The following is a 26073-nucleotide window of genomic DNA, read 5'->3' as shown; positions in this document are numbered from 1 at the left end:
TTATTTCGAAAAGCACTTAATGCAGCAACTTAGATTTGCGTGTTACAGCTGATTCATACGTACTACCTTCGGATTTTTCCCTACAGTGGAACGAGAACACAGACTTGTTGAGTTGGTGAGCAATCTAGTATACCTCCCAGTGACTGTTCAGTCATTATACCACCTTGGTTTCGGCATTGTTGACCAGGACGGGAATATAGTCGATTTTCGAGGACAGGAAACCGTGGTGTTTCTTCTTTTGAAGCAGCATTGTGAGTGTAACCAATCTGCCCACCAGTCAGTACTCCACTCCGCAACAGAAGGGCAACGTGATAACAAGTCAGAATTACGAGTTCCTCAATTCAGTGGTATTGGAACCTATAACACCTCCAGCTTCCACACGATGAACAGATCAATCGTCAGGAATATATCTCCTACAAACCTTTTGCTTTGCCAGTGTTCAATAATAATGACGCGATGAGAATTCTGATTCAACATCAAGATGATTTGACACTTGTGAGCCGTAGTTTTCTGTACTTGGAAGGCACATCTACGAAGAAATTTTGGAAATTTGTGGTAAGTTCCTACGGGTCCAGTCTGCCAAGGTCATCGGTCCCTAGGCTTACACATACGCTAATGACACCACACACACCCATCCCCGAGGGAGGACTCGAACCGCCGACAGGGTTGATCTACGAAGAATGATGAAAGCCCTCCAGAGGAAAAATAGATACTTACACACTATGTCTTCACCTTTATGTTTTAAGAAATATGATACAAACTTAATGACATTGAAGTTGACCAAACAAGAAATATTGGAATCACATCAACACTCAAAACTTGCGCACACACATCAATTTCAGACCTCAGTGCCCTACAAAATGTAGGATGAATCATACATGAATATGTAAGTAATCATTTTAGTATGTATATCATTCTCAAAATCTTCATGGCATTCTTTGAGGAAAATAAATACATCATTACAAAGGCCAAACAAGAACTGATTAACCTTTGAGGTGTTACAGATAATAATGCATACATTCAGGAGACAGAAGCGGCAGGAAAGAAAAGTATTTTGGATATGTCGGTGTGGAAATTACCGCACATATCTGTATCAGGTGAGGGCCATATATTCATTATTCTGGTGCTGCAGACAGACAGGAGAGGGAATGCAAACAGGGATTCCAAGGTATTTGACGACTGTAATATAATCGATGCAACAACGTTCCAAAATTATTTATATTACCCATACAAAGATCTACAACTTGACTGGTATTGGTCTACTGTACGATATGTACTCAAGGTTTGTTGTTCTTACTATGAGACAATCAATTTGGATGCATGCTGAGCGCACAGAAGTTTAAAGAATTAGCTCCAGTTGTGATCAACTGCTCAAAGCAAAGCTATATTATTGAGACAGGCCCCATAGTCATACAAACTGAATTTGAGTCATCAGACAATTTTCCTTTAAGTAGCGTGGTATGGGCATTACTTCTGCATGATTGTATTAATTAATTGCGTCTCACAGGAATTTTATAGCGATAAGTACAAATGTGGTGGTGCTGTTTCACACCAGAGGCATTCCACGATGATACTTCAAAGTGAAAACGTCCAGGGTTGTGCAGGGCTTTTACAATAAGTGTAGACAGTATGTATATAAAGTTGTTGCATTCACTAAATTTGACAACATGGATGAGTATTGTGATATTTTCCATTACTGTCGCTTCACCCAAACCATTTAATATGAGGGCAAGCCGAAAAGTGATGCCACCAAATTTTTTATATAAAAAGTCGTAACGATTTTATAATACGACCAAGTTTATTATCAGCTCACATCTTTATTCTTCAGGTCTAAGTATTTATTCTAAACAATACTCACCCTAGCGACAGTCACATTTCTCCCAATAACACACCAGTATGTCGATACCGTTACTGTAGAATGTTTGACTTAGCTAACGGAGCGACAACTTCACCTCTGTTGGGTACGCTTCACCACCAACAAAATAAAGTCCTCAGTGATATCCTTTAACTTTCTGAAACAGGTGCAAATCAGATGGCGTTATATCGAGAGTGCATGGAGGATGAACTATGACAGTGAGCACAAGGCGCCCAGATTGCAGAAGGTGTCGCAGCACTCGTGCGTGGTCTGGCATTACCATACTGAAACAGAGGGCGCTGCATGTATCGATAAACACTTTGAATTTGCGGTTTCAGTTTTCTGAGGGTCTGTCATGTACCAATATAGTCATGTTACACATCGCCACAATACACGTTAGAATTCGGTGCCCTCTAGTGGCAGAGTGCTACAACTTGCTTCATCGAACTGGGAAAGACGACCAAGTAATAAGCATGAGATGTAATACTCAAACCGATATAGAGAACAGAACAGAAAAGGCGGAGGCGTTACTTTTCAGCAGGCCGTTGTACAATACGAAGCACCAAGGTTCAATGGACAGCTATGTGGTTGACGCGCCATCACCATGGAAAGTTGTCGGATGATGACAGATTGCAGTATGAAGAAATGATAACATCACTCTGAATCTAAGATCATAATGGCACAACAGATTACGTCAAAGACTGAAAAAGTGTTGTCGCTTCATAATATTTTCAAAAGTGTGTCAGTGAGAAATCTTGAAGATTATAACTGCCGAGATATTTGGAGTCTTAGAAATAAGTGTGGCAGACACATTAGTGATTATATATGTGCATCAGAAAATTTACTTATACTTTTAAATTGGATTATCAGAAAATACCACCTTTTTTTAAAACTCTTTATTGTTTTAGTTATTCACACAGCATTCGTTGCACACTGAGGTGAAGAAAAACGTCATGGGATAGCGATATGCACATGTACAGATGGCGGTAGTATCGCGTACATAAGATATAAAAGGATAGTGCATTGGTGGAGCTGTCATTTACACTCACGTGATTCATGTGAAATTCCTGACATGAAGGTGGCGCACGACAGGAATTAACAGACTTTGAGCGTGGAATGGTAGTTGGCAGTAGACGCATGGGACTTTCCAATTCGGAAATCTTCAGGGAGTTCAATATTCCGAGATCCAAAGTTTCAAGTGTTTGTCGAGAATACCAAACTTCAGGCATTAGCTCTCGACATTGACAATGCAGTGGCCGATGGCTTTCACTCAACGACAGAGAGCAGTAGCGTTTGCGTAGAGTTGGCAGTGCTAACAGACAAGCAACACTGCGTGAAATAACCACTGAAATCAATGTGGGACGTACGATGAACGCATCCGTTAGGACAGTGCGGCGAAATCTAGCGTTAAAGGGCTATGGTAACAGACAACCAAAACGAATGCCTTTGCCAACAGCACGATATCGCCTGCAGTGCCTCTACTGAGCTCGTGGCCGTATCGGTTTGACCCTAGACGATGGGAAAACCGTGGCCTCGTCAGATGAATCTCAATTTCAGTTGGTAAGAGCTGATGGCAGGGTTGAAGTAGGGTGCACACCACATGAAGCCATGGACCCAGGTTGTCAACAAGGCACTGTGCCTACTGGTGGTGGCTCCATAATGATGTGGGGTGTATTTATGTGGAATAGACTGGATCCTCTGGTCCAACTGAACCGATCATTCACTGGGAATGGTAATGTTAGGCTACTTCGAGACCATTTACAGACATTCGTGGATTTTATGTTCCTAAACAACAAAGGAATTTTTACTGATGACAACGAGCCATGTCACCAGATCATTGTCCAAATTTGGGGAAATGGTGAAATATTGTGGGCTAAGTAAACCGCAGAGTGGTTTACAGCTTTTAGGGGCAAGAGCGTCACACAGAAGCATTTCTCCGAAATGCATAAAGAGGATCCGATTTGGCACTTAGCTGTGTACTGCACCTTGATATATACTCGCCTGACTTTTATCCACTTTTGGCGGCTCCAGTTTTATCTCTCTTCCGAGATATTTTGCCGCTAAAAATATCATGCGTTAATGCTCAGAATACTGCTGAGTGGGTTGGTTTTGGATTGTATGACTTCTTCTAGCTATCGATAGAAATTAACCAAAATATGCAAACATACCATACATCTGATGTCTGTGGGCATTCCAGTTTCCAAGGGAGCTCAATCCTCGGAAAACTCCAGAACCTACAAAAATTATGAACGCAGAACTCTGATAATTCACTTCATTATACACCCTGGATGTTGGTGATAGCAATCCACAAAATTAGTCAGTCAGCACCCCAAACACGTAGATTTGTTACTATTTTACAAGGGCGAAAAGCAACACTACTTGTGTATCAAAAGAATTTCCCACCTACTTTCGGCCCAAATGACTAAACACGAAAGACATATTTGTTGTAGATGCCTCATCTCGTTTACCACAAGTGAATAGCTTGGAAGGTTTATTAAAGACTGCTCGTGCTATGAACCGGTACATGTTGAAATGCTTACCAGGATAGAAACATACTAAAGTTTAGGAACGCCCGCCACCAGGAGCAATGTCCCTCGTTTTATATTCCGATTTCGATTTCGAGTGCCTCCTAGTTCTTGTGGCTCGTTGAAGGATACCCCAATGCCTCCCATACTAAAAGGCGTGTCCGAAAAGAGCTCCATTTCGGTCTGTCATATACTGGTTCATTGTATTTCCACCGACGCTATTACAGCCGGACTAGGTTATGTTTATTTTGCTGGTGATAGTTCAAAATTTTTAAGACAATCTCTGAGATAGTCAGTTATGAAGTGTGTTCTGTACTACGGTTTTTTAATGTTCGTAATGTTAAGCCAGCTGAAATTCATTGTCAGCTTGTAGAGACTTATGGTGAAAATGTAGTGATTGATGGAATAGTAACAAAGTGGGTAAGAAAATTCAGTGATGGACTAAGCAATGTTCATGACAAAGCACAGAGTGGGTGGCCTTTTGTTTTCAATGATTGTTTCGTTGAGAAAGCGAATGTGAAAATTCGTTAAAACAGATAGTTCACAATAAGAATGCTTTGTGATGAGCTTTCACATATTTGTAAAACTGTTTTGCATTATACTGTCACAAATTGCTCAAATTTTCGCAAATTGTGTTGCCACTGGGGTGTCCAAAAACCTTACGACTGCCCACAACACGTAGCGCCTTGGAAGTTCTTTGAAATTTCTTACCTGATACATAGACGAGGGAGATGAACTCTTAAACAGAACTGTGTCTGGTAGTGAACCTTGGGTTTGTCATGTCACTCCAAAATCAAAACAACAGTCAGTGGACTTTTGACACTCACGATAGCCACAAAAAATGAAATTCAAGACAACGTTGCTAGCACAAAAATCATGTGCACTGTAATAATTTTTTCATAATGCAGGGCCACAGTCGTAATTTATTTCTTTCAAGTCCGTACAGCCATTAAACTATTGTTTATTTGCAGTGTTACATTTACACTTACACAATCATGATTTCGACTTCAAAGTGCCATTATCAAGTGTTTTAAGTGTTATACAGTGTCTAAGATGGCATACTGTCGTATTTAAAATAACTATTAGACGCATTTTCTAAGGGTCGATATTTCTGATAAAGCCTACTGCTTTGTTTCATCACTGAGTATACCATCTTGACTAGACGATAAATTACAGCGTCATCTGCAAACAATCTAAGGGGCTGCTCAGATTATCACCTATATTATTTATGTAAATCAGAAACAGCAGAAGGCTGACACTACCTTGCGGAACGCCAGATATAACTTCTGTTATACTCGATAATTTACCGTCTATCACTACGAACTGTGACCTCTCTGAGAGGAAATCACGAATCCAGTCACACATGTGAAACGATACTCCATATGCACGCAATTTGATTAACAGTTGCTGGTGAGGAACGGCATCAAAAGACTTCTGGATATCTAGGAATATATAATCGATCTGAGATCCCTTGTCGACAGCACTCATTACTTCATTAAACTGACATTGAATCCAAAACTCCAATTTTATTAGAATATCAGAAAGAGTGAGATTTCAGTAACTAATTAGAAGAAGAAGTTTCATAAGGCCCACAATTAATATTGCATTGATAATATACACAAATACGCTATTAGGCTCAAATTCCTGCAATGTTATGGAGAACAATGTAAGATAGTTTTGCGTAAACTTCAAAGTTTTTATCCAACAGAACTTTACTTCATTCCACATAAGAAATTCTTAGAAAAATCAGTCGAGGGGATCTGGTGTCAAAAAGTTCCAAATTAAACAAAAGATTACGAGTGCTTGACACGCTACTGTTAAAAAAATAGTGATGTTTATTAAGACACTGTTGTATCAGCACAGAAAGAATTATTTAAATAAGGAACAAATTCAAACACATTACACTGAATAATTCCTTGCTAACTGGCAATTATTCGTCAAGCTAACCTGTCGATCATTGTCTAGTTGTTGCTAGAATTTTTGTTCAGTGCAGTGCTGAAGCTGTAAGAATGTACTAGCGTACGCCATTGGTGTCTGCTCTTTTCCGAGCACAACTGTAGGTATGCCGGTTAGGATGTCGGCACATTTGGATGATATATTAGCTTTGCATACTGTATAAGAACAATCAAAAGTGGTTACTTTACACAACTAGAACTAATAATTCATATAACGTACTGCTACCTGCAGACTGACATTTTATCAGACTGGATATACTTTCAGTTAGATTTTGAGTAAAGTGTTGCGGATAACCGAGATTTTTTTACATTCTCTGTTTGCAACTTCAAATAAATTAATTGTATAACTGTTTTACAGATACAGAATTAATAGATGTTAATTTCAGAAGTGAAATCAGAATACTTCACCAGATACATAATTTATATTGCTCATCTGACGTTTAAATAAGAACACAAACTTATTCAGTGATTTTGTTGTACAGTTTGGCTTCGTATATTCTCAGTTCCATTTGTTTCTAGAGGACTGTACTTCAATTTAATTGCAGAAATTTGCTGAGTGTAGCACCTTGCCATAAGCTAAATGTGTAAAAAGCTATAAGTTAATGTAATTTCGTTGGTGAAGTTGAATGCACAGGTCACACGTCTGTAATTTCTATAATGACAGTTCTGTGATCGCTCAGTAGCTGTTTTGTGAGAACTTCATCGCTGCAAGTCCCTATACTGTTCCTTGTTGCAATATAATACTTCTGTGAGGATGCTAATTTTGAGTTCCTTGTTATACAACATAAATGAATTTATTTGGCCAGGAAAACAGTGTATGATTCCCATATACAATGGAGAAGTAAGAAAGGCCCTATGTGAACTCAAAACCGAGTGCAAGGTTATCTCCTTCAGTTAACTCATAATGGTCTGCAGTCAGTCTTGCAGAATGATTTGCAATGTAATTATTTAAAAATGACTGTTGTGATAGTCGTCTGTGCTCATGGCAAAGTAAATCATTCAGTGCATATGCTCTAATTTATTAAGAGATGATGGTATTACGTTGTGTTTCTATTGTCTTGACCCCAGTATGCGCTTCTAATTTTCTTTTCTTTTAGGCTACCTGAAATCACAGGTGCATTTTCATGACTCCCAAAATTCTAGATCACAACATAGCAGGAAATTAATGTGATACAATGCATAACCACATAAACGTCATATCTAAAACTAAAGACTGCCTAAAGCAGCGTAACGTAAAACCACTTAAAAATGAGTTCGCTAGCTAGAAAGTGAGAGAGCTACTAAGTATGATGACAATTATATTTTTGTTTTGGTTCTCTTGTGTGGAAGTTGCAATACTCCCATCACCAACTCCGTACTGTATTCTTGTTTAGTTTATAAAGTACTATGAATCGCAAACTAAAGTGGAAAAATGACCAATGAGAGACAGCAGTAATGATCATAAACTAAAATGTACTACGTCTTAGGCCAAGAGGGTCAAGAAATAAATATCATTACCAGATGTGAAACTTTTAACGTAAGTTTCAGTGAAAATTACCATTAACAATTATTTCCACTGTATAATTTGTTACAGCAGCAGCATTGGTTGCTTGACAGGTATAATTTCCAGTATGCCTAATAGCAAGTCGAGTGAAGCTGAGTATGCTGGAATATTCATCATATGGCTTTGCAGATATTTCCTGGTCTCGGGAAATAACAGCTCCGTCCTTTAACCAATGAATGCTGATAGGAAAGTCTCCTTTCCTGACAACGCATGTAAGATGCATTCTCATTCCTTCTTGTAAATCTGACTTCACAGCTATGGGGTCAATTTCAGGTGGTTCTGAAAAATGCAAGAATATAACATTATTGATAACTAGTTCAAAATAAAGTCTACTGTACATAAAAGAATTAAGAATAATTTGTACATAGTTATAGGCCTAGGTACATTTCTGAAAACGATTTATTTTAAATTTCGTCTCTAATTCTCCCCCAAAATAAGTCCACGTATAGGAGAAACTTTAAAATTTGCTTACTAACTTAATAATGAGAAAATGTTAGTTAGTATCTGAATAACATTTAGTGAATACTAAGCTGAAGGGAAATGCCAGGAAGCGTAATACGAACAAAGCTGTATTCAGTGAATTAAACTGAAATCAGTATGTTATGTATTCTTTGAGTATAGTGTAGCCAGTGTTTACGGTTATTATAATAAACAAATTAAAGCATAATACTATATTTTAACTGCAGTCGGGATTTATTTAGTATAAATAAGACATTCCGTTCTTGTCGTCTTGTGGTAAAAGACCTGTAAATACAATGAACATTAGCCTACTATAGCTTTCATTGATTAAACAGACCTGAAAACAACAAAAAAAGTTGTAAATTTAGGGAAATAATCCACTGGAGACAAGTTGTATGAAAATTATCCTCATGAAGATAACACCTTACATGAATGGCCGTTGGCGTATATGTGATTAGTGAACTTCATTTTAAATGAAGTAAGCTGATTTGAAGGATACATTTCTGCGCATTCATTAAGTCTTAGTTATACTATGCTTTGTGTATTGGAGCTTTTATGTAAGAATGAAAGTCTCTAGGCATTTGAGTTTCAATACTTCCATGAACATTATTTTGACTTTCAGTACTTCAGAAAGTGTTATTTTCATATACTCCTTACACCTGAGTATTATAAGTGCTGTTTGTGGAACGCAATCCACATCTTCGCTCTAAGAAGGAACCGCCTAAGTAGTTACCAGGTTTCAGACAACTTGCCGTCCAAATGGTTTCACTCTACTCTCGGAAGAAATTGGAGAGAGAACGAGGTGCTGCAGAATATCGCAACGGACGTTTTTAAGACAGCTATTGTAAAATACTGTAAGTAAAGAAACAATGTTCATGACGCATAAATAAATGTAAACTTCTGTAAACAGGGTGAATGTAAAATGAATGCACTCTTAAAAATGTGTGTTAAGAGGTATAATTTGTTAGTGTGACGCACTGGGAAAGAGATTCCATATATGCCGGTGCGATACCCCAAAAACATTAATGTCAGAGTTTTGAGATTATGTGCAAAGAGTGCTGCTGTTGTTTCATGTGATGAGGTGGTCATTGAGCTTGAGCAAATATGTGAATCAGGCCCGCGAGTCACCAAAGGTTGTCCATGCCTGGTCTAGCACATGGCACAACGCTGTGTGTGTTCACTAACAGTCTCACTGCATGCACAATCTTTGATTAAAATCTGGCTGGCGGCTGGCCACAGCGAGGTCTAAGCCGTGTCAATCGCAACATGGGACAAATCAACGGGCCACACAGATAATTCTCTAAATCCGGCTGTCTGCACAATGTGGCAACACTGTAAGCTATGATAATTCCGGCCGGCCGCGGTGGTCTAGCGGTTCTAGGCGCGCAGTCCGGAACCGCGCGACTGCTACGGTGGCAGGTTCGAATCCTGCCTCGGGCATGGATGTGTGTGATGTCTTTAGGTTAATTAGGTTTAAGTAGTTCTAAGTTCTAGGGGACTGATGACCTCAGATGTTAAGTCCCATAGTGCTCAGAGCCATTTGAACCATTTGTGACAATTCCTGAAGGAAGTATTGTATCCTGTTCAAGATATTATGCTGCATCTGCGCCCACGGTCTAGCGATACTCCCGTTTCGCACGTCGGGCTAGTAGGTTCTGCCTGTTCCCGCCACTACCGTACGGTCTCGAGAGCTTCCTTGTTTCCCTCGAGTGTCGTGTTCAAATGGCTCTGAGCACTATGGGACTCAACTGCTGTGGTCATTAGTCCCCTAGAACTTAGAACTACTAAAACCTAACTAACCTAAGGACATTACACACATCCATGCCCAAGGCAGGATTCGAACCTGCGACCGTAGCAGTCACACGGTTCCGGACTGCGCGCCTAGAACCGCGAGACCACCGCGGCCGGCGAGTGTCGTGTGAGTCCTTGCGTACGGAGCATCACTGTTCGTCTCTCTGCGACTCGTGTTCGTGATTCAATTTTGAAGCGGTGTTGTCTTGTACCGTAATGTCGTCAGTGGCTCCCAGGAACATTCCACGCACAGGTACTGTCAGTTAAAGTTTTGACAATTCCATGCGGCATGTGCCACCAGGTTCGTTAGAAATTTAAGACTGTCTTATAGACATGATGAAGTTAACTTCAGAAAAGGTTCACATGGCTTAATTCTAGTATGAATCGTGCGTGTTTTATGTCAAGTTTGTAGATTCACTACAAGTTGGAAGGCTCCTTTTGTGGCACAGACAACAAGTCCCTTTCATTTATCGTGATGGTTCTAATAATACGCTTATTCTGTCTAGTGCGGTGGTGGATTATAGGAATGCCAGGGTGTTTAACTTCCGTCCAGAGTTGATGACAGTTTTCTCAAGATCGTCCTGCTTCCGTTTGGAGACATGAAAAATATACGGCGGGAAAGCTGGTCCGCCCGTCGTAGTTTACAAGTTTGCAGTGGTTAGATCCGTGGACATCGTGGTAGAACGGAATATCTCCTCTTGTTTGCAGGTGTTCGGATACCACGCACATGTAATTTACACAGGACAAGTAGGGACCTGTTTTATATGTAATGAGAGTGGTCACTACCTCACAAACTGTCCCCATCGTGTCACCGTCTTTAAATCCACTTACGAACATCGTAAAAGGCTGACTTTTGGGGACCTCGTTCCGCCAGTGACAGCCGCTGTGCCCATACCAACTTCCTGAGGGGCAACGTGAGCCATTTCTTGATCGTCCTAGTGAATTTCCACCGTTAACCTCGATTAGAGACTTTGCCGCAGTAGCTGATGCTTCGCCGCCACTTCTACTTCAAAACAAGCAAATACGTACGCAAGATGGTGAGGAGTCACCGATTCCTCTTCCCTTCTATGCTCTACTGGAACTATTCTGTTGGAGGAGGCCGCTTCCTTCACTGAGTTCATACCGCATGATAACATGTCGACTGCTGTTCAAGATTTGAAAGCGTCCAGAAACCCCTGTGATGTATCTTCAGAGGCTGTTACCATCTTCTCGGGATCGCGTGAGGATGGACCTGTTTGGAGCTTCGTACTATATCGATAGACATGCAGAGTATCCCTGAGCCTGTAACGCATTCCCTCCCTTCTTCTGCGACCCCGGATGGGGAAACCATGCCACAGGCCGCTGCCAATCAGATCCGGATAGGCATAAGAGTGCCAGTGGAACACGTGTTGAAGGCAAAAGACATACGGCTAGTTTTCGTTACCGTTGATTCTCAGGAGTCGCACCACCCACCCTGGAAGAGTGGGGTGTGTCCTCTACACCTGATACTGAATTTCCGCAGAACCCCCCCCCCCCCCCCCCATCCCCTCACGTTGCCCCAGGTGGCACGCGCCTTCCCGCAAAGCTGCAACGAACAAGGTTTCCAACCTGAGCGCGGCATCGCGAAAAAAAAGAGAGAAAGAGGGTGGAAGAGAGGGATCCCGCACTTTACAATGAAATTCATCCGTTGAATCTGCCATGGGCTGTGGGCTGTGATAGAAGAGCTTAAAGGCCAACTGCAAGTAATCATCTGAACCCTTTTAGTAACAACTAGATGCAGACCCGTACCTTTCGTACCTAGAATGTGAACAGTATTAGTTACGATCTTAGACTTGCGGTACTTTGACAGTTTACTTACGATTTAACTGCAGACGTGATAGTTTTGCAAGAAGTGTTAGTTGATGAATTTTCTATTCCTGCCTTTTCTACATTTTTTAAATAACACTTCTGAACTATCCACTGGTACCGCGTTATTTTACAGAGAGGGAATACCATTGACCGATTTAGATGTTTCTAACAATGGCCGAGGGATAGGCTGCACTTTTTGTGACATTACTTTAATTCTTCTTTATGCCCCTACAGTATCTGGTCGTTCCGAAGGTCGAGTGCGTTTTTGCAAACTGTATGTATGTTATTTATTTTTTTCAACTTAGCAGAACCTACAGTTAGGCGGAGATTTTAATTGTGTTTTGCGTCATGTAGATCATACCCAGAACTTCAATTTCAATAAAGAACTTGACGATTTGGTGCGCTCTTCGCACATACGAGATGCATGGACGTGTCACTATCCACCTCTCGTCAGGTAATCGCATTTTACAGCTTCCTCCAGCAGCAGACTCTATCGTTTTCATCTTCCTCGTTCTGTGTGTTGTCAACGGTTAGCGATAAACGTGATACCCGCTTGTTTCACTGATCACTTTCCGTCTCTGAAACCTCAAATTAGGTACCGCAACCAGTAAAATTATATCGTCTCCCAAGGATGTTGAACACATCTCTCTTAAAGGACCCTTCCCTCAAGATTATCGTTCGACACGTTTGGACTCGCAGCTTGCGTTTCCAGGACGTTATCCTTCTCCTATGGAATAGTGGTCAAGGCATTCAAAACAGTTCAGCGGGAAAGCGTTAATGCATTACGGTGCTGAGACTGCGAGGGATCTTATGACAAATTTATGAAGGTGCCAGCAAGCTACCTTAAGGATTATTGATGCCCATCATGTTAAGGGGAAGCTTCTTCAGTGAAATAGAGAACAAATGGAAGGTTTGAGGTTGTGATCAAAATCCTGCAAATTGTTACTGGCTGAATTGACTTCCTGATTTCATCTTATAGGGTTTGCGGGGTTGCCGAAAAAGAGCATATCGCGTCCCTCACTCACATCGATGGTCACGTACAGACGTTCCAACGTGATATTTCCCCTGCGATCTGTAATTACGTTACTGACTCTTATGACGACCGTGCTACTGATACGATTTTCCCTTATTCATTTGTTCCTCTCCTGAATTGCGTGGTTACTCCTGCATTAATTGATAAATTTCTAAGTGACTTTACTCGATATGATATATATCCCCTTATTATTGGTTCACAATCACAAAAATCAATGGGACTCAACGGTATTCCTAAGAAACTTTATGTAAATTCCACCAATCAGACTCCTTAATTTAGATCACAAAACAGTCGGCCGGCCTGTTATTAGCCATTTGTCAATACGCACCAAAGCTGCGTGCCTCGGCGCACGGTCCTGCTTTCTGTGGTTGAATGCCATGACGTCGTCTCGGTAGCTGCAGCTACTTCTGCTTCTGGAGACTTACTTTCTATTGATTTTAATGAGACATTTGACAGGGTTAGTTACAGCTTCTTTCTGCGGGTGCTCGAGTCAACCGGTCTCAATCACACTGCGTACCCGGTATTATCTAATCTAGTTACTGGTATTACTGGTATTCAAGCATCTGTCGTGGTGAATGGACAACTTACTTCCCAGAACACAATTCGACGAGGCTTACCGGAGGTGAATCCAACTCTATATCCCTTTCTGTCTTGTCCTTAGAACCTCTGATTCGCCGTATTGGTGATCAGTTATATGGTTGGAAGACATTGGGAGAACCTTTCTCGTTGCGAGCGTACGTGGATACTGTTACGTTATTGCTAGGTCATATCGATGACATATTGGAATTTTTTGTTCTCTCTCTCTCTCTCTCTCTCTCTCTCTCTCTCTCTCTCTCTCTGGGCCCTCATTAAAGTGATGTCTAAGGCATTCAGTCAGATCCAAACCAACAAAATTGGCAATTTCTGAAGCTACCCAGAGTGGGGGGAAGTGGCTAACGTCGGTGTCAGCAAATGTCTACAGGCTTGCTCTCATAGATTTAGGACAGAGGAACTACGAGGGTTGGAACTTAAATAGTGGCAACTATTTATTCACAGCCGATACAAAAGAGTTACATGATAGCACCTGTTACTGTCCTTCAAAATAGTCACCAGCGTTGTGTAGCACCCGTTGCCAGCGACGTGGAAGGCTTAGTATACCGTTAGCAGACCCTGTTGTGTTGATTGTGCGAATGGAGCGGTTTAAACTTATGGCGATTCTCGTGTACGACAGCGATTACGTTCCTCCACGGCAGATCGTCAATACACAGTATTACGGTCCGATTTCGGAGCATCATCCTCCGACTAACTTTGCGAAAGAAGCGGTGACACTTTCTGCACAACCCACCCAGCATTTTGCACGACAATGCATACAGTGCAAGCTGTGGCTGCTCTGTTCGGTCGATGGGACTGCGAAGTACTGTACCATCCGCAATACTCCCCGGACTTAAGTCCTTGTGACTTTGATTTGATTCCGAAGATGAAGGAACCACTTCGTGGCATTCGTTTCAGAAATGTTTCAGAGATTCGACAGACAGTAGACCGCTCCATTCGCACCATTAACAGAACAGGCTCTGCTAACGATATACTACACCTTCCATTGGTTCTACACAACGCTGGTTACTACTTTGAATGGCAATAACAGGTGCAAACATGTAAGTCTTTTGTATCGGTTGTGAATAAATAGTTGCCACTATTTAAGTTCCAACCCTCATATATTCATTTCGTAACTAGTACCCTGACATATGGGTCCTATATGACGAACATAATTCGAATTCCTGTGGTTGATGGTCGGTTAAAAGTTCTTCAGACACGTTTATATAGTGAAGAAACGTGGCATTCCCAAAGCAGACATCTATGACCATTAACACAGCGTACTGATTCGAGCTTGTGAGAAGACTTTATGTGTAAAGGTCTTCCTCAGATTTTGTAAAGAATTTCTTCTAGCGGTTTTCAGCTGCAGTAAATAACACGGAAAATAATAACCAAGCGTCTATTTGTCTGTTTCCCAATTAGAACTGAGAACTCACACTGCCCTTGTATCACAAGACATGTGTGGAACCACTGAGATAAGGAGACGCAGCTGGGATCAACTTTCTCTCATCGCAATAACGGTTTCTAATCCTCATAACGCAACGATAAAGATAAGAACACTTGTTACTTATGTTAAGTACGGAATTCCTGGAGCCCCAAAATCAATTTATCTGCCTCAGTGTATCATCTTACGTGAGGATAATGTAGCATAAGTCATCGAAAGGGAGCTCCAGGTGAACACAGCGGAACGATTCAGGGCCACATGCGGAAGTAGTTGCACTATTACAGGGTTGCCAATAATTGTAAGGATGTTGCCATTTCTTAGCTGTGCTGCGGGCAATTGCGTAGAGATATATCTGTCATAGTGTTGCCAACTTTGGGGATTTTCCACTAAAACTGGTGGTTTGTATCTCCCTTTTAATGGCGAAATATTGCTTCAAGTGGCTACTGGATTTTATTGTGGTTTAGTAGAATTCAGTTTCAGTTACTGAAAATACGGTCTCTCAACCACTAAGCTATTTACGTGTTTCGAAATATGTTATTTCTACTTTATTTGATTTCAGGAGTATTTAACTTTTACTACGAAGACAGCACTGTTGCCTTACTATGTGGCATCAAACGAACCATCATACTGCATAGACCACATGCGCGGATTCCCTGTAGAATGAACAGTATTTAGTGGCAACTAGTTATGGTTCATTTCATGAGCGAAGGCGACTTGCGCAGGTGCAGGGAGTGCAGCAATCAGTTTCAAACAATGGTTGCTCACTTATTTCACTGTCGCTTCGAATAACCAAAAACGTTGTGAAGTCCTAAGGGACCAAACTGCTGAGGTCATGAGTCCCTAAGCTTACACACTACTTAGTTTAACTTAAACTAACTTACGCTAAGTACAACATACACACACCCATGCCCGAGAGAGGACTCGAACCTCCAACGGGGGGAGAGGGGGGGGGGGGGGGAGGATCCGCGCGAATAGTGACAAGGGCCCTCAGACCACGCGGATACGCCGCGTGGCTTCGAATAACGACAGAGCGCTTGTTGGCTAACGCAGAATGCGTCACGTCAGATGCGCAAAAAAGTAACTCGACTTTCGTTGTTCTTGGTGTGCACTATACAATTGTGATTCTCAGTGTTTGGTATTATTTCACGACTTCATACGTACCGAAACCACAATATACGCAAAAGTTTTGGGATTCTTGGCTTCAAGACGCAAATTTAAAAGATTGGCTTCGAGTTATTGAAGCTACTACTGGTCAGATAGCGAAGGAAAAATTTTGTGGATCAGTTTTAAGGAGTCACATGGAGTCGTGGTAGTGCGGTAGAGTTCTCGCTTCCGACGCCCGGGTTCCCGGGTTCGATTCCCGGCGGGGCCAGGGATTTTCTCTGCCTCGTGATGGCTGGGTGTTGTGTGCTGTCCTTAGGTTTAGGTAGTTCTAAGTTCTAGGGGACTGATGACCATAGATGTTAAGTCCCATAATGCTCAGAGCCATTTGAACCATTTTTTGGAGATAAGAAGTCTCATGGGATGTCAAAGAAGCATCTACAAAATAACAAGGAAAGCAACTTTTTTTCAATTGATTAGTCATTCATTAATCGGCTTTACATCTTTGACCACTCCTTGACTAAGTATATTGTTGCAGGTTGTAACTATGCACCCTAAAATTTTTCGTAAGTCAGAGCCCATTGGGAATTTTAAAAACGGAAGCTGCAAGACATGCATTATTCACAGCCATGCATACCAGTAAACGTGTAGTCGACCATTTTGGAGAGGTAATTAATCACAGCGATGAAAATGATATCGAAAAAGTTCATCTGCATCGAACTAAGTGCACCTCAGTTATAAAAAGCTTGTTAGCACTGCATATCACTGACGTTCTAAAAGAAGATTGCAAAGACCAACCATTTAGTTATTTCCAGAATGAGATTTTCACTCTGCAGCGGAGTGTGCGCTGATATCAAACTTCCTGGCAGATTAAAACTGTGTGCCCGACCGAGACTCGAACTCGGTACCTTTGCCTTTCGCGGGCAAGTGCTCTACCATCTTTTTTTTGTTGTAAGGGAAAAAAAAGATAAAAATAAATACGCGGTTCTTCCGCTTTATGGTCCAACAACGCGACCACTTTTTTTTCTTGTATCAGGAATAAAGTAAATGACAATCCTAGTCACGGGCGGACAGCCCAGTTATCGGGCGGATTGTGAAAAACACTTCCTAAAAAATTGGAAAAGTAAGTCCTGTATTTCGTATGACTCCGTATGAGCTCATGTTGTTCTTGTAAATACATCCAATAATCCATCACGGACTTAATTCGTACGAATACAAATATTTCGTCGCATGTCCAGCGATCCTATTAACCGCACACGTCTTTTGTTTGGGAAAAAAGGTCTTATCCGGTAGAGAAAGTACAACCGATGTGATTTCTGTGTAGTTAGTGCGCCGAAGGAAGGCCAGTATTCGACGCGTCAGCATTCAGACGTCCCTCTCTGCGCCACACACTAAACCATGTTCTTCCGTTGCTAACAGTCCACAGTTTGTGCAAAGAGGAGAATCGACCATATGAATTGTATGTAATCGACTCCTGGTCACAAGTTTACGGTTTATAAGAATATACCACATTGATCTCGCTGCTGTTGACAGTAATGGAGTATGCACTGAACACCAAATGTGGTTCCACGTTCTCGACGGGTATTTGAATTCCATTATATTACGGCCATGGTGATCCATCAAGCATCTATAGATCTCCCGAGTCGTGGGTATTCTCGTCGAAGGTACTTTCAGACGAACAGAACTGTAATCAAGAAGAAATGAGGCAATGTGTGCAAGAGAAGGCGAAATATTGCCCACCGCAATAGGGGGTTAGTACGAAGGCGGAACAAGTACTTCTATCAGAGCTGACGTTATGGTATGATTTCTTTGTTGCCAATTTCGTATCATCGCTCGCATGTAAAGCGCCGGCGCTTTGTTCCTCACGCTGGTGAGGTTGAGGCCACCGTTCCGGAACTGTAGCGTTAACGTATCATACTTGATTTTAAATAACATCCCAGTACTAAAATAGTAACCAAAGGCAGCCATGAGGCGGTCTGCAATACCCTTCGGTATTGGTAGGATCTGCTCTAAATGAGGCAGTCGTGATGCTATGTGAACGTTGGTGTATGCCACACGTTGAATCATGTCAAAGGCTCTCAGTCAGTTGTTGCGTATCGTCAGACAAACATTCTGCAGAAGCCGCCGAGAACTCGCCGCCGCTGACCGCCGTAGTGAACGGGTAAATGTAATCCCCAGACGTCTCAGCGATTCCACCGTCTGAAACGGTCCGGGTACGTCTTCCAGACCCCGTCCAATGTGCATAATTTTGGATTTCGTCACGTTAAAGACACTGCCTGCCGCCGTCCCGTAAGAGTCTAGATGTTCAACAGCCTGACGCACTTCATGTCCTGATCTGACAAGGAGGATCATGTCGTCCGCATATGCGTGACAAACGAAAGAGTTCTCATTAAGCGCTATCCCTGTAAGTGAGCGCCTCATAACACACATCAGCGGCTCAAGCGCTATCGCAAATAGCATAATGGAGAGTGGGCACCCTTGTTGGACTGAGCTGTTAATAGGAATCGAGCCCGCTTCCCGGCCGTTTACAATCCCCTTCGATGTAGCCCCTCGTATTAGCCTCATAACGATGGAGATGAAAACAGGTGGAATCGCCATTCGGCTCATGACTGACGCCAAGAAGTCATGGTTTATCCTGTCGAACGCACGATCGAAGTCCACAGATATCATCGCTGCTCGCATTTTACACGTTTCCGCAAGGGCGATAACGTCACGGTACTCACTTAACGCCGAGGAGATGTTGCTTCGCACCCCTAGGCAAGCCTGATCAGGGGATATTGTCCTGGATATCGCCAGCTTGAGACGAGACGCTAGTAGTCGTGCAAAGATTTTATAATCGGTGTTTAGCATAGTGAGAGGCCGATACTGATTAACACTGCGATTCCCCGCCATCTTCGGGATGGGAAGAAGAAAGCCCGTCACAAAATCCGACGGTAGGCGCATGTCCGGACGCATCGCCTCATTGTACATCGACACCAACTGTGGCATCATCATGTCCACGAATTCTCGATAAAACTCTAGCGTAATCTCATCTGGCCCTGGTGATTTATGGGCCGCTCCTTTTGTGAGTGCCACCTTTATATCGTCTTCTGTGAGTGGCTCCATAAGCGCTGCCTTATCCGTCTCTGTCAGTGTCGTTTGCAGATGTTGCAGTATCTCTTCCCCACGAGACGGTCCGTCGGTGTACCGGCAGCCATCTAAACAGTGGAGCATTGTGACCAATGCCCGGCGGTAACGTTTATGTTCCCGCGACACATGGTGCATCGAGGTACGTTCCCCAGTGATGGTGTAGAGACATCTTGCCCATATTGGGATGCCACCCAGTCGTCGTCGCGTGATCGATAGGATTTGTGCCTTGACACGATGAACTTCCGCATGATGTTCTGGAGACGGCACCTGGAAGGACAGCTCACGAAGCATGGTGTAATAATAATCAAGAGTGTCTCTTTGCCATCTCGTCTTATCCCGACCATACTGTATGAGAGCTCTTATTATTGCCGGCTTAGTACACTCGAGCCACCATTGAAGCACGGAGGTATATGTTGGTAGACGACGTTGACATGTATCCCATACCTCCTCGACTCTCTGACGACATTCGGGGTCCGCCAAAAGTGACGAATTGAGCTTCCATGTCCCGTGGCTTCTCCACACACTTTGCCTAGGGAGTGATATGGTACAAATGTAAGCCAGATGATCAGTAAATGCCGCAGGCCATCGTTCCGCGTCGACCACCTTATCCTGTAGGCCAACCGAAACATATATTCGATCGAGTCTGCTCGTCGAGTGACTGGTATAAAAAGTATATCCCTCACGGTTCCTATGAATCATGTCCCAGGTGTCGCTTAACTCCAGATCCCGGCATAGCACATGCAATTCACGACAGGTATTGTAAGGTAGATAAGCCATGTCGCGAACCGGAATCCCGTCCCGGACCAATATCGCCGTTCCACTGTCGTTGTTCGAGTGCGGCGAGGTGTAGGAGAAGTAGCCATGGACTTCCTGGAACTCAGGAATGTAGATTTCCTGCACCATCAGTATATCCACATCCGACGCGTATATCATGTCCCTACACAACTGCTGTTTCACGGGCGATCTAATGGTATTTACATTCACTGTCCCTATTCTGTATGCCTGGGGTCGAGTAGCTGTCATCTCCACATGATGTTAAAATGACAAAGTTTCACCGTGTCGACAGTCGCTTTGCACATCCGCAGAGGGTCGCCCGACGGACGTGTCCCTGCGGTATTAGGTTTCTTGAGAGGCGGACGGATGCGCGTCCCCACCAGTAGAATGGTCCGCATCGGTGATTTCGTCGTCCTGCTCATACCAGCTGATGTCATTGGGGTGCTCCAAATTTTCCTGTGCAGAATTGATGAGTGATCTCTGTTGTTTTTTCGCAGCTTTAGACTCCACCGCAGAAGGGGTAGCAGGCCCCTGAGCGGATGTGTCGTCTGAGCGACATGACATCTTTTCACTGTCCGAATTCATATGGTCTGCGACATCCGAAGCTTGTGGTTCCAAGTCAGACAGGTCCATAGTGTTAGTCTCATCTGGGCTCCCAAGAAGAGAAGATAGCGTCTCCGCAGAGTTTAGTCGGCGTTTCTTGCGACGTTTTGGCGAGCGTTGTTTGCGGGCCCTAACCTCGGCCTCTGGTGTTGGTGAATCTTGTATCTCCTGCTGTCTCGCCGCCGCCACAACGCCCTGGGGCCGTTCCACTTCAGCTTTCATGGGTGTTGTGATGCTGTCAACTTCTTTCTGCATCACCTGTAATGTCTGGGATTGGAGGTTGGTCGGAGCCATTCCTTCTTCAGTGGGGTCCGAAGGCGCCTCAATCAGCTGCGGCGTCGGTTCGATAGTGCGTTACGACCTCGGCGTCACCTCCCCGCGAAGCGCCGCCACGTAAGTCATCGGTAATGGCGTTGGTGTAGTCGAATTCTGGAGGTCTGCGCTGGGAAGTTGCACGAGTCTCCTCTGCATACACGCAGATCGAAGATGTCCTTCACCACCATACCCGGAGCATGTCCGGGGCTGTCCATCATAGATGACAATAGCTCGACAGCCGCCGATGTTGATGTACGATGGGACATGTTTCGTAAGGGCAATTCCCACCTGTCGGACACCATTGAGCACTGGATGCGTGCTAAAACTTGCCCAACGTTCGGCCGTATGATTGATAACTCTGCCATATTGCCGGAGCGACTCAGTGACCAATGATTCTGGTACCTCGAAAGGCAGCTCGAAGACTCGAATCGTACGCAAGCCCAGGCCCGAATGAGCGACTAAAACTTCGCCAATATGACCATAGGAGTGTCGGAACTGGAATCCTCGTTTAGCGGCTTCAATGATCCTATCGCATGCTGCGTCGTCAGTCATCTTTACGTAAAGAGTGCTGCTCACGATTGATAAATGAATTCCAATAATGTCCGTGTAATTAAGTTGCACTTCGTCCCTCAAGAAACGTTCGATTTCGAAAGCCTTCGGTCGTGCATACTCGTTACAAAACGTGAACTGTATCCTGGTTTTTCGGAAATTGTGTTCCATGGCGTTCGATTCAAACAGTAACACACGCGAGTGACGACGGTGTAAACACCGCTTCTTCCGCGAACGTTTGCAACCGGGACGTAAACAAGTCCGAGCTGCTCCGCGGCTAATGGCGGACTGAGCTACCGAAGCACGACTCACGCCCGTTACTCACAGCTTTACTTCTGCCAATATGTCGTCTCCTACCTTCCAAACTTTACAAAAGCTCTCCTGCGAACCTTGCAGAACAAGCACTCCTGTCAGGAAGTTTCATATCAGCGCACACTCCGCTGCAGAGTGAAAATCTCATTCTGGAAACATCCCCCACGCTGTGGCTAAGCCATGTCTCCGCAGTATGCTTTCTTTCAGGAGTGCTAGTTCTGCAAGGTTCGCAGGAGAGGTTCTGTAAAGTTTGGAAGGTAAGAGACGAGACACTGGCAGAAGTAAAGCTGTGAGTACCGGACGGGAGTCGTGCCTCGATAGCTCAGATGGTAGAGCACTTGTCCGCGAAAGGCGAAGGTCCCGAGTTCGAGTCTCGGTTGGACACACAGTTTTAATCTGTCAGGGAGTTTCATTTAGCTTATTAATTGATGAAACAACTGATATTGCTGTACATAAGTAATTGGGATTGATTATAGTTTATTACAGTAAATTACACCAAATAATAGCACCTACATACCTCGACCTTCCTGAACCGCCCGAGTGCAATGCTGAAGCTATTGTCTCTGCTACAAAGAAGACACTTTAACGATTCAACTTGAGACTTGAAAATTTAATGGGCATTGTTACAGATAAAACCACTGTCATGGTTGGAGTATATAACGGTGTATTTACGAAATTGAAAGAAGAGGTACCACACCTGATTTTAGTACGTTGCTTGTGCCATTCCTTACAACTGGCTGTTTCAGCTGCTGCAAAAGAATTTTTACCGAGAAATTTGGAGTTTTAATTAAAGGGGTAAGTGACTGGTCTAGTCGCTCCTCTTCCAGACAATCTCTTTATAAGGAGCTATACAAAACCACCAATGATGGACAGAAACCATTACAAATAGTTGAAGCGTGCCAGGCAAAGTGGTTATCAATAGAATCCGCTCTCTCAAGAATTTACACGCAATGGTCAAAGCTAAAAACATATTTTTTTGATACCTGAAGTGGGCGAAAGGTGTCACATGACAGAGTTATTGCACGCTATGTATGTGAACGAGATTAATTACGCATATATTTAAGTTTTATAGCCAATATTAACTAACACAAACAGAGTCAATAAAATGCTCGAGTCCAAAGATACAGAACACGCCTAACTCTTTGATGAGTTGACCAAGGTGATAAATATGGGATACCACTTTAAAAAGTAGTTGCTTGAAGTCAGAGAAAAAGAATTGCAATGGGAAGACAAAGAAATGTTGCGTAATCGGTGCAGAACATTTGTAGTAAGTCTGATTGAAGAAATAAAAAATAGGTTACCAGAAAATGTGACGTTGATGAAAAAAATTCCAGAGTAAGTGTTGAACAAGCACTTAATCACAACAAGCAAAATCTAATTGATATAATGGCTCAGTTCAATAAAAGTGTAGAATTTATAGCAAGAGTAGATGATCAGTGAGGACAAATTTTGGAATGAAGTATTGCATTTCAGAGACGCTCAAGGGGAATCGAGATAGCGACTTTTGCGATTACTCTCCTATACCACCTCATTCCAGTGCCGATATTGAGAGACTGTTTAACAGTATGAATGTAATAAAAAACAAGCAGAGGAATAGAATGAAGTTAAATCTTTCAACTGCTGTATTAAGAATACGGTGTGGTTTGAGCTTGGAAGGAAAATGCTGCAACGAATATGAAATTCCAATAAACGCTGTGAAAGAAATCGGTACCAAAGAATCGCATCAATCTGAAAGCGACAGTGACGATGGTGCGGACCAAAACAGTTCATCTGAAGAAGACGAATTCATTTAAGCAATTAACTGGTGTTATAGAACTTTCTTTATGTTCCTGACCTTGACTTGCTGATTTATTTGTCATATGTTCATTTAATGATTGTGAATGTTTTATTACTTAATAATAGATGAAACTAATTAATAATATACTTACTATTTTCATAAAAATTTTAAAAAATTTTTAATGGAAATTTTAGCAATTATGAGAGTAGGAGCATTTTTGTTACTGTTGTTTTGGTGGTGTTTGCACTTGAAACTGGGGGGAGGAAGCTCGCTTTAATTGTTGGCAACACTGGTCTTTCATGCTCGTGTTATACTGGATGATAAGATAGGCGCGAGCACGTTTGCTCTTCATACAGCTTTATTTTCGAATCTTACAACACAATGTCGTCAGTTAAAAACAATAATCAATAAAAATAGGTTGATGTTCAGTTGACGCCAAAAATGTTTTCTTAGCATTCTGTTACTGCTTTCCGATTTGGCTGTTTCCAGAGATAACAAAAAATGAATCAATAACATCGTTAGTTGAGCGGGATCTGAACCAGCACCTACCCTAGCCCTTGATCACGAGGTGAACATGGCGCCATGGAGCAATTATGAAACAACTCTCTGTCATCGGTCTGATGGTGGTTAACACAGACGGTCCACAACATGAAATATAAAAGCAATTGAATATTAAGCGTGCAATTATCTGCATAGGGCCGAAGAATTTAATTTACGATCTCGATCTCATACAAATGCGATGACTGTTCACGTTGCTTCATCAATACGAAAAAGGAATATTAAGAGAATTTAGCAGGATCACTCAGCTTCATTCACGAAAAGATGCAAACGATTACGAGGTGCTAAACATAGGCAGCAGTATAACGAATTCTCTGCGGCACTAGCAATATGAAGAAATTCACGATAAGTTGCGCGCTTATCCTATTCCGTTTGTGGCGGAAACTTATTTTAATGAAACTGAAAATATGTGCGCAAACGACCTTGTCCAAAGGTCATAAAATGTTGATCTCAAATGAATTATATCTACGTCCAGTCTAGTGTCATGCACAATTAGAATACCAGGAATACCACAAAAATATGGAGATGTTATGTAAATACACTAATAAATCGATTTTAGATTGAATTCAGCTGAGAGGTATACGTGCTTAAAAGAAGTCCCTCTAAGCAAGGAATCACCTTCAGAGGACGTCATGTTTCCAAGCAGAGAAGAAATTAGCATATTTCATCAAAGTATAGGAGATATTAGGGATAAAGTTAGAGAACTGCTTCTACATGTTGACTCAGAAATTAGTGGTATATCGAAACACAACTTAAATAATTTGACAATTCAGAGGCTTCCTTCACCAGGATACAGATTAGCTGGCTGTTTCTCAAGGAGTTCCTTCCGGGATGGCGGAGTGGGCACGTACGTAAAAAACAATATTCCAATTGAGTCCATAGACGTATCATGGCACTGCACTGAACAGATATTTGGATGCTGTGCAGGGGCAGTTGAATTTAATGAAACTAAACTTCTAATTGTTGTTGTTTATAGGTCCCCTAACTCTGACTTCTGAACATTTCTGCCCAAGCTAGAGAGGCTTCTTGATTTACTTAATTGGAAGTATCAGAAATTAGATATCTGTGGTGACTTCAGTATTAATTCTGTATATGATTGAGCAAGAAAGAGGTTGTTGGTAGACCTCCTAAATTCATATGATCTGACGCAGACGTGTTTTTTCCAACTAGGGTGCAAGGGAACAGTAGCACAGCCATAGATAATATTTTTATTCATTCTTCATTACTAGATGAGCATTCTGTTGGGAAAAGGGTGAATGGTCTTTGATACTATAATGCACAAATTTTAACACTAAATGGCTTTTGTACTCAAATAAATGTCACATATAATTACAAACTATGCAGGAAAGGTAATTCAACGGCAATAGAGAGTTTTTTAAAACTCGTCAAGGAAAAAGTGTGGCAAGAAGTTTTGTAGTGCAGGTAAAATAAATGACAAATATAATGCTTTCTTTAAGTCCTTTATCACGCTCTTTGAGAGCTGCTTTCATTAGAACATTATAAATGGGGTGCTAGCAGTAAAATGTAGCCTGGATGCCTGACTAGTGATATAAGGGTATGTTTTAGAACAAAGCGGGAATTATATGAAAATGTTAGAAGTAGTTACAATCAAGCTATAGTAGGCCATTACATATAGTATTGTAGGGTGTTTAAACATGTTATTAGGAAGTCAGAGAGTATGTGGTGCGCAAAAGGAATAGCTAATTCACAGGATAAAATTAAAACCATATGGTCAGTTGTGAAGGACATGTCTGGTCAGCAGTACATGGTCGACGTGTTACTGATATATCAGATATATATACAGTACTTGACTATCATTTTTTGAGCATTGCTGGTGAATTAAATAAAAATTTAGCTTCTACAGGGAATCATATAACTGTCTTGGAAATTGATGTCTGAAATACTCCTCTGTGATATTGGCAAGTGGAAGACTGAGTCAATAATTAAATCACT

At 42.2% G+C, this 26073-nt stretch overlaps 1 protein-coding gene across 1 annotated transcript in view; it reads right to left on the bottom strand.

Moving 5' to 3' along the window:
• The window catches only part of LOC126298116 (Down syndrome cell adhesion molecule-like protein Dscam2), a 337586-nt gene that overhangs the window by 65058 nt on the left and 246455 nt on the right, over window positions 1–26073 (bottom strand). Inside the window, exon 6 of the mRNA XM_049989436.1 lies at window positions 7873–8157. Coding sequence (XP_049845393.1) covers window positions 7873–8157 — 285 coding nt within the window. The remainder of the gene's footprint in view (window positions 1–7872; window positions 8158–26073) is intronic.

The sequence above is a fragment of the Schistocerca gregaria genome, chromosome X (genome assembly GCF_023897955.1).
Source record: "Schistocerca gregaria isolate iqSchGreg1 chromosome X, iqSchGreg1.2, whole genome shotgun sequence".
Classification (NCBI taxonomy): Eukaryota; Metazoa; Arthropoda; class Insecta; order Orthoptera; family Acrididae; genus Schistocerca; species Schistocerca gregaria.
The sequence above is the reverse complement of the archived record's forward strand: the minus strand, read 5'-3'. Positions and strand labels throughout refer to the sequence as shown.